The sequence below is a fragment of the Lactuca saligna genome, chromosome 3 (genome assembly GCF_052625555.1).
Source record: "Lactuca saligna cultivar CGN05327 chromosome 3, ASM5262555v1, whole genome shotgun sequence".
NCBI lineage: Eukaryota > Viridiplantae > Streptophyta > Magnoliopsida > Asterales > Asteraceae > Lactuca > Lactuca saligna.
This window is the reverse complement of record NC_136419.1, coordinates 27,616,347-27,626,747: the sequence shown is the minus strand read 5'-3', so window position 1 is coordinate 27,626,747 and position 10,401 is coordinate 27,616,347. Positions and strand designations below refer to the sequence as shown.

General features: G+C 37.0%; 1 protein-coding gene across 1 annotated transcript; it reads left to right on the top strand.

The window, feature by feature from the left end:
• Positions 1-8,544: 8,544 nt before the first annotated feature.
• Positions 8,545-9,473, top strand: SUFE2 (sulfur E2). Its single transcript, XM_078982087.1, has one exon. It carries the CDS (start codon positions 8,649-8,651, stop codon positions 9,315-9,317), a length of 669 nt encoding a protein of 222 aa, XP_078838213.1. The 5' UTR covers positions 8,545-8,648; the 3' UTR covers positions 9,318-9,473.
• The last annotated feature ends 928 nt before the right edge of the window (positions 9,474-10,401 follow it).

Here is a 10,401-nt window from a genome sequence, read left to right as displayed (position 1 = left end):
TGATCGATGCTAAGAAGGAAAAGAAGGAAATGCACAGCATACCGGTGGTGTGTGACTATCCATAAGTTTTTCCCAAAAATCTTCCTGGATTGCCCCCTGATAGACAAGTGAAGTTTAGAATACACTTGTTACTAGGAACAACACTGATAGCAAAAGGCCCATATCGATTAGCACCGACAGAGATGAAGGAGCTTACGACACAACTTTAGGAGTTGTTGGACAACGGTTTCATTAGACCTAGTTCATCACCATTAGGAGCTTCAATGTTATTTGTGAAGAAGAGAGATGGGAGCATAAGAATGTGTATAGATTACAGAGAGCTGAACAAGGCAAGAATAAAGAACAAATACCCATTGCCAAGAATTGATGACCTGTTCGATCAGCTGCAAGGTTCAAGTTATTTCTCAAAGATCGATATTAGGTTAGGATATCATCAGCTAAAGGTAAGAGAGCAGGATATTGAGAAGATTGCGTTCAGAACAAGATATGGACACTACGAGTTTTTGGTTATGTCGTTTGGACTAACCAATGCTCCAGCAGCATTCATGGATTTGATGAACATGGTTTGTAAACCATTCCTTGATAAATCTGTGATAGTGTTCATAGATGACATTTTGATTTACTCGAAAAGGCAAGAGGAGCATGACAGACACTTGTGAGAAATGTTAGAAGTATTAAAGAAGGAGAAGCTATATGCAAAGTTCTCCAAATGTGATTTTTGGATTCAAGAAGTCCAATTTTTAGGTAATGTGGTTAACCAAGAAAGGATTATGATTGACCCAGCTAAGATTGAAGCTAGAGTAAATTACTGAAATCGTCCCTATGATTTGGTCAAAATTGCACGTTTGGTCCCTAACTTTTTTTTTGTACTCGGATCCTCCCTGTGGTTTGATTTTGTTGCGTTTTTCGTCCTTATGGTTTGGTAAAAGAATGCATGTTTGGTCCCTAACTTTATGTATGTAAGGGACGAAAATGCAACAAAATCAAACCACAGGGACGAAAAACGCAACAAAATCAAGCCACAGGGACGATCCAAGTGCAAAAAAAAAGTTGGGGACCAAACGTGCAATTTTGACCAAGCTATAGGGACGATTTCAGTAATTTAATCTTGAAGCTATAACAAAGTGGGAACAACCAAAGAGTCCTACGGAGATCCGAAGCTTTCTAGGATTAGCTGGATATTACCGAAGTTTTATCCAAGGCTTTTCTTCGATAGCTTCTCCATTGACAACTTTGACCCACAAGGGAGCTACTTATGCTTATAGTGAAAAGCATAAGGAAGCCTTTAAGAAATTAAAGAAGAAATTAAAGAAGAAATTATGTGTAGCACCTGGTTCCTGGTTCGTATAATCTATCTAAGTGATTTAATTTTTAGCCTTGGACTTGGCGAGTTGTAGGCCCGACTCGCCGAGTAGTGATGGGACTCTGTTCACGTTTAAGTTGGCGACTCGGCGAGTCCACATTCTGGACTCGGCGAGTCCCCGCTGTCTGGATGAAACCCTAATTTCAAGGGTTTGCACCCTATTTAAACCAACCTTATGCGCCCCAAGCCCGACTCCTTCACCCTCAGAGCTCCCTATATCGTCCTAACCCCTTTTTCTTGTGAGATTGAAGTGTTTTGGTATGATTTATTGAAGATTTTGAGAGAAGAAGAAGAGTAGATCAAGAGGAGAAGAAGGAGGTCGAATATCTTGGTGATATTTCAGTGATTCATTGAGGTATAACTTAGTTCCTTCTGTTTTTTATGATTAAAGTCCCTTAGGGCACCATTAAGGTCCTTCTTGAACCATTTCCAAGCTTGGGTATGGATTAGGGTTTGTTATGAGTTGTGTAACCTCTAGATCTAGGCATGTTTGAGCTCCAGAAGCTCGGATCCAGGGCCTTTATGGGAGCATATTGCTTGAATGTTCTAGATCTATGTAACGCCTGTGTTTCTGGGCTTGCCATTTTTTTTGCAATGTAATAGTCTAGGTTAACCTTTGTAACCCGTTTTGAAATAATAGAAGTGTATTATTTGAGTATTATGTGTTTTGTGCTTAATTGCTTAATTATGTGGTTTGATTAATTAAGAATAAAAATAAGCGTCAAAATTTAAGTGTATAATAAACTTGATATCTTTAGATAATGTTGTAGTAGTTTAAACAAGGTTTCCGAAGATATAAAGAATGCCGAAATCCTAGTTATAACGAAGAAGTTATGACCTGTCGAAGTTTCGCGACAGAACCGGTAACGCTGAATGACGTAAAAAGTGAAATTTACGTTAGAGCAATAGTTAGCCTTAGTGATCTAAACGAGAATCTAAGATCTCATTGTTAGTATCAAAGCGATAAAAAGTTAGGCGAGAACGAACGTCAAACGAAGAAGTTATGAATTTATAACGAAATTTTCTGTCCCGGCCTATTAAAAATAAATAATAAAAATAAAGTCAAAATTAGCCGACGGAGTCTAAAAGAAAGTTGTAGAGCGTAGTCTCACCTTCGCGTGGATATAAAAAACATCGAAAACGGAGTTCGTATGAGGAAGATATGAATTTTCGAAGTTTATTAAATAATTAATAATTAAATTAATTATTAAACCTCGGTATTATCCGGAGGCGAGTCACCGGACTCATCCGTAGTACGCCCCGCGTACTCGAGTATGCCCCGCGTACAGCGAAGAGTGTCGACACTTTGGATGACGCATGCAGTGATGATTTCGGACGCCCATACGCCCCTCGTACAGGCGTACGCCCCGCGTAATTTAGCCTCTCAGCCTCCTATAAATAGGATGCGAGAGTAGCCGGCTTCTTTGCTATTTTTCTCCATTCTCTCTCCCGTTTTGCATCGTTTTGCGTGCCAGAAATACCCCGAAGCCCCGGTAATATTCCCGAGTCCCGAAGCAAGTCCCGAGATCCCGAAGATCCCGAGAAGTGCGGTTTCCGAGCCGAAGCTCTGCCCGCGAGAAGTTCGATTTTTGTAGAGATCTTCCAGATCTACTGAGGATTACTACTTTTGCAAGTCGTAGTGCTATCTAATCATCTTCTAATCAAGTGAGTGTATACTACCTTTCATAAACGTAATAATAATACAAGTATGGTTTGAGTGTATTAAGTATATTGTTGTTTATATGTGTGAGTGTGTTGTTACTTTCTCCTAACGTATAATTATGAAGTATTTTATACGAGATACGTGTTATGTGTATATTTTGTTGTTATGTGTGTGAATGTATATTCACTTTCTTCTATCTTACAGATCTGATTATTTCTATATGAAATACGTGTTATGTGTGTGTGCCTCATCTGTTATATGGAAAATGTATTGATCAAGCATGCTATACAGGTTTTGAAAATATGTATAAAAATGTATGTTTTTATCTACTAATATGTTGGGTAGAACATGGGTAGATAGTTGGTGTGTAATAAACAGATGAGAGGCCTCGTTGTTGTTTTGATCCAGTCATCTAGCGGAATTTAGATGACGACCACGGACTTTTCTAGACAGTCCAGTGGAACGCTAGCAGGATCATAACCTGTAGGTGTTAATGAACTTGGGTGTTCATTCGCTGTATTCCATCTCCCTCATGGTTGCCTTATTTGACATATATTGCTGAGGAACCCCCGCAGCATGTGTTGTCACCCCGATGAAAATATTCTTAGATTAGGTCCCTTGTGTTAGTTATTTTAGGGACATAAAGTGAGAATAACGGGAATGGGTAACTGGGTTATTGTTGGTTGATGATAATTAATTTAATTATTTATTGTGGGTTGAAAACCCTATATGCTCACCAGGCTCCCAAGCCTGACCCACTCAGTTTTATTTGTATTACAGGAAGTGGCGCAAGGGCGTAAGATGGATGAACCATCAAGTTATTTTGTTTACAAGTCTGTATATGTACATATTTGTTGAATGACTTGTAATGTTATCGTTTATGCTTATTGGTCTGTATCGGAACATGACACCCCGAGTTTTGATTATATAATGAAAAATACATTTCTTTTATGAAATGCTTTGGTAAACATTGTTTTATCATGTTTTGTTTTTGGGAACAAATTCCGCAACTCTTTCAAATCAAAAGGATTTACTCTGAAATTATTTTAAAACCATAAATGAAAATCGGTCTTTTCTGGCCGAGATTTTGGAGATGTCACAATCTACCATTTTAGCCCTTATTTGGCCTTAAATCCCCATTCTATGCATGTTTACATGTAAAGTTGGAAACTTTACGTGTAAAACCTACCCTAAGAACTCCGATCTATGTATGGAATGAGCTGGATTCAAGCAAAATCGAGTATATAGTAATTGCATGTGAATGACTCGACGAGTCGAGTCGTGAGTCCCCGAGTTTTCCCCCTTTTCGTGTTTGCTGAGTGGAGTTGTGAGTCATGGGTGGACTCGGTGAGTCGGAAGCCATACTCATCTATGGAGGGACTCGGCGAGTCAATGCCCTGACTCGGCGAGTCCAAGGCAATCTTCTTACCTCAAGAATAGACTCGACGGGTTGTTCATACAACTCGGCGAGTCACAGGCTAGAGTGTTCTTCGGATGAAGACAAACTCGACGAGTTGTTCATACAACTCGACGAGTCGGATGAAGGATCATTGGTCATCAGTTAGAAGGATAACTCGTCGAGTCATCGCCTAACTCGACGAGTAGAGTTGGGTATGAGGACAAATGGGAAGGATAGGGACTCAGCGAGTTGGCGAGCCAACTCGGCGAGTCAGATAGTTGACTTTGACTTTGACTTGGTCAGGGGTAAAATGGTTATTTTACCCCAAGGACAGTTAGCAATGTTTGATTGAGTGTTTTGTGGGAAATTACAGATGGAGGATTTCCGGAGCAGCCGCAGCAGCAGAAAGACAATTCCCACACAGATCAGCAGCTACTACGAGGTGAGTTACCTTCCAGTAGCGGTGGGTCTACGGCCACAATGTCGGCCCACCAGTAGGAGTTGTATGTTAGATGATTGACTCTGTGATATTCATCTAGGGTTGCTACTACCTGCACTATGTTTATGTACTAGTATGATATGATGCTATGTGCTAGTGACAGTAGGGGAGATAGTCCCCAGATTACCGGTCGATAGGGCCGAAGAGGGCAGTCATGCCCAACCACGCTAGGTAGATTATGTGATATGTGTTGTGTGGTGGTAGTAGGGGTAATAGTCCTCAGTATCCGGTCGAGATGACTGAAGGGGAGGCCAACACCCAGATATGCTAGTCAGTATCCGGTCGAGAGGACCGAAGGGGAAGCCAACACCTAGATATGCTAGTCAGTACCCAGTCGAGAGGACCAAAGGGGTAGGTCAGGCACCCAGATATGCCTGACAATATATGTATGTTATGTGGTTATATGGTATGTGGTGTAGTGGGGGAACTCACTAAGCTTTGTGCTTATGATTTTCGGTTGTTGTTTCAGGTACATCTTCTTTCAAGGGGAAGGAGCTGGCGCGGTAGCGGTGCATCACACACACGCTTTTGTTTTCCGCATCATGAGTCATTCTGGGATTTTGTACTCTAACATTATTATGTTTTACGTTTTAGTTTACAGTCACGAGACATGTTTTATTAACAGATATTATCGTATGATGTTTTGTTACAAACATTTTGCAAATCATTTAATTAATAATGAAATTTTTGGCCCGTAATTTTTGGGATGTTACATTATGTGAAGCACCAATTATTTCTTTGCCTGATGGAGTTGAAGACTTCACAGTTTATAGCAATGCATCTGGAGTTGGGTTGGGATGTGTTCTAACTTAAAGAGAAAAGGTGATAGCATATGCATCTTGACAATTGAAAGAGCATGAAAAGAACTACCCCACTCATGATCTAGAGTTGGTAGCGGTAGTATTCGCCCTAAAGATATGGAGACATTATCTTTATGCCATAAAGTGCAAAATTTTCACTGCTCATAAGAGTCTTCAGTATCTCTTTAATCATAAGGAATTGAATATGAGACAAAGACGCTGGCTAGAGTTAATCAAGGACTACGACTGTGAGATACTTTACCACCCTGGTAAAGCAAATGTTGTCGTTGATTGAGAATTAAAGTTGTTTCGACAATTGTGGAAAGTATAAAGCAAACTTAGGAGGAAACTTCAGAGAAAAATGACCGAAAGGAAGAATGTTTGGGTAAAACGTTAGTGTTTGGTACAAACAACCAAGAGTTGAAGGTATTCTAAGATATGATTTGGGTACTTAAGACAGGAGGATTAAGAGATCTTCTGATGGAAGAAGCTCACAAGAGCATGTACTTGATTCATCCCGGCAGCACGGAAATGTATATGGATCTGAAACCCTACAACTGGTGGCCGACGATGAAGCTCGATGTTGCAAAATATATGACCGAGTGTGTGACATGTGCGAGAGTTAAGGCACAACATCAGAAACCGTATGGGAGTTTAGAACCTTTACCTGTACCCATGGGTAAATGGGAAGACATCACCATGGATTTTGTAACTAAACTGCCTATAACGAAAAAGCGGTCATGACATGATTTGGGTGATTGTTGATCGATTCACAAAAAGTGCATATTTCATAGCTGCCAATGAGAAGTGGTCTATAGAAAAGCTTACAAATGCTTACGTGAAAGAGATAGTGAGACATCATGGTGTTCCTCTAACGATTGTATCAGATCGTGATAGTCGATTCACATCAAGATTTTGGAGAAGTCAACAAGAGGAATTGGATACGAAATTGTGTTTAAGTACAACTATAACACCCGGAATCTAGGAGGCCAGGTTGGGGAAGGAAAAACCCTAAGTCAATGAGTCAACTCGTCGAGTCCAACGAAGAACCCAACGAGTCGGAGCAAGTTCCATGTTGCGGATTAAGTGGCCAACTCGGTGAGTCTGGTATGGGTTGAGAGAGAGAGAGAGAGTGTGTGTGAGAGATAGTTTCGTAAAATATCAGAGAATGAGAAAGTTTGTAGGGTAATACTCTTACATGAAAATTTTCCTTGTTATGATGAAAATACTCTTAATGGAGATGGTTTTTAAATGGTTCTTAACCTTTAGTGGTTCTCATTTGATCTTTTATATATATATATATATATATATATATATATATATATATATATATATATATATATATATATTGCTAATAAATTTACTTTTTAAAATACATGTGTTTTATTTTTATAAGATAAAGTCTGCTTTTAAATGTTTTCGCAAAATATTTATGTTTTCGTATGAACTTTTCTCTCTCTCTCTCTCTCTTTGATTTTTATAAGATAAAGTCTGTTTTTTTAAAACAATTATGCAAAATATTTATGTTTTCGTATGAACCTTTGTGTATGTGTTTGATTTTTATAAGATAAAATCTGTTTTTAAATAGTTATACAAAATATTTATGTTTTCATAAGAACCCCTCTCTCTATCTCTCATAAGAACCAACAACCAAAAAATCAATAGTCGACTTGCTAGTCGTTAGCTTCTTATATTGAAAAATATAAATAAAATTTAAAAATAAATGAAAGAGCAGCCTTTATATGGAGTCTTTTGAGTGGGACAACTAAAATGTAAGCAATGACGATATATGGGTCATACCACATTCAACACATTCCATTTGCAAACCCACACAATCACACGTATATTATTATAACTATACTTTTTATAATAAGAAAATATCAAAAAAAATAAAAAATTATGAACTCTATATGGCGATAAATTTTAATATGAACAAATACATAAGTAGCAAGGAGTCAAATCTTCTTTAAAAGTGATTACCATGATTAAAATTTAGGGTTGAGAAATACATAATTAAAGTTAAAAAGATAATTATTTAAAATCACATTTATTTTCAACTTCACAATTGTTATTAAAGGGAGTGGGTGTGGTTTTTTTACCTGCAGTTCTGCCACATTATTACTTAAAACACCGCAAATCCACCATACGGTAAAAACCACATTTTTCTCTTTCTTTATCTAAATAGTCTCTCTCTCTCAAATTGTTTCTTTCTCTTTTACCTTTTTGGTATATCATACCTAGTTTGTGGTAAAAAACTACATTTTATGTGGTAAAATTAATATCACTTCAATATAATGTCTACGTGGCACAGGAATGAATGTGGTTTTTGCGGCAAGATACCCTCCAACCTAAGGGTTTCTTACTTCTTCACAATTAATTTTATTTTTAAAAATAAAACAAAATCAAAATCAAACCAATTTTATCTTATGTTATAATACAAAATATAAATATATAACGACTTTAAATCGTATAAACATGTTGGTAATCAATAAACAGATCAATTTGTCTGCAAGTAAAGTTATAAAATAATGAAAATTGAAAACCATAAGTAACATTTACATAATATTTATTTAAAGAAATTATTAAATAATCTAAAAAGTAAATATTTTAGATGATTAGCATACAGTAGTCAGAGACTCAGAGTAGAACACCAAATATTCTTCCGCCTCCTATAATTTTCTGATTATTTTAAGTTATTTAATATAACATTATACTTAATTCAAATATTTTCTATTTAAAAAACTAATTTTTATTTAATTTGTTATGCAGAATCCTATATATAATCCACTCCTCTTCTGACAGGCTCCACACTTCAAGGACCTTTCTCCCTCTCCTCCGCCGTCTCTCCTCCGTCGTACCATCACCTACCAACTGATTCCGGCCGTTATCTTCATCTAAAAAACTGTCACTAACCACCATCTGAAATGAACTCCGCCTCCACCTCCGCCGCCGTCTTCAGATCACCAACACGCTTTATTCTTCCAGCACCACCATCAAATTCATGTAATCCTAACCTTTCGCCCATCCAATACAAACGAAACAAATCAAATCTACGCTCCATTTCCACCAGATCCCTCCAAATCTCCCATCCAAAACACGTAACACCGCCTGATGCTCCAAATTTCTCGAATTCACTCACAGTCGGCGAGAAGCTCGAGATTCTGGTTTCCGAATTCAAATCCTTACCGGAGCCAATCGACAGAGTGAAACGGTTGATACACTACGCAAGTCTCCTCCCGGAGTTCGAAGAGTCAGGTAGGGTGGAATCAAACAGAGTCACCGGATGTACAGCTCAAGTGTGGCTGGAGGTGATGATGGATGTCGATGGAACAATGAGATTTAGAGTGGATAGCGATTCGGAGATTACAAAAGGTTTCTGCTACTGTTTGATTTGGTTATTGGATGGGGCGGCGGCCGGCGAAGTTATTGGAATCAGACTTGACGATTTAGGGGAAATGAATGTGGGAATATTGCCGATTAGGGCTAGTTCTAGAGTTAATACATGGCATAATGTGTTGCTCAGCATGCAGAGAAGAACCAAAGCTATAATCATGGAGACTTATGGTGATCCCTCTCTTCCTTTACTACAATAGTTAAAATAAGAAAAGTCAATTAGCATAGCATAGTTTTTCTTTTCCGTTTATTTTGATTGAATTAAAATTGTAGTATTTAAATAGCTCACTATATTATTTTTTGTATATTAAAATCATTAAGTTTTTTTGATTTTTATTATATCAATATTGTCAACATCGGAATCCTATGTATGATCGTTTATAAGTTTGTAAGATCAGGTTAGAGATTCTAAAATCACACAAAATAAAACATAATTTGAACTTATAATTGTAAAACATAAAAAATATCTCAAACATTCAGTTTTCCGTTCAAAAACTATAAAAACTTTAAAATATTAATCACAACTCATAACACAAATAATAAATGGTAAACCGGTAAAAGAAAAAAAGACATAAAATGGTGAATTCATTTTTCTTCATTTAAAAAAAAATCAAGAGGAGGTAGGATATGATCGGATCCCGATTCTACGATCCTATCTATGATCTTATGATCTTACCTACGATCATATCCCAAATATGATCTGTATACGATCCGACTTATTTTCATACTTAGGATTGTATGATCCTACGATCATTTTGACAACCTTAGATTATATTAATATTTTATAACTACATAAACCTAAAAAGCTAGTTCCATTACCGTATTGAAAAGGGCTTTTAGTTCAACGGTATTCGGTGTTGCCCTCCTTCCTTGAGGTTGATGCTTCAAGTCCTATCGTGGATATAAGTGAATTTAACCAGTAGTTTAGGAGTAAGTTGGATTTTCCGTTTAAAAAAAAAACCGTGTCGCTATGTGGAACTAAAACATTGTACAACATTAACAATTTATAGAAATTATAACTTCTATTACATTAATGGCTATCTTATCATAAGAAAAAACTTCACAATTTTATTCATACTAAATTGATAATTGATCAATACTATATTCTATTGTTGATCATCATATAAATCTCTATCTAGACATATAATCTTAGATGTTCGATTGACATATTTTCATATCATACATTCATATCTATATCTATCTATCTATATCTATATATCTTATAAAGCTAGCATTTTTCCTTGATCCTTATGAATTTGAAACTCCCAAGGCTATTCAACTTAT

Coding starts and splice junctions, on each gene's coding strand:
- SUFE2 (XM_078982087.1), top strand. CDS start 8,649: ATGAACTCCGCCTCCACCTCCGCCGCCGTCTTCAGATCACCAACACGC.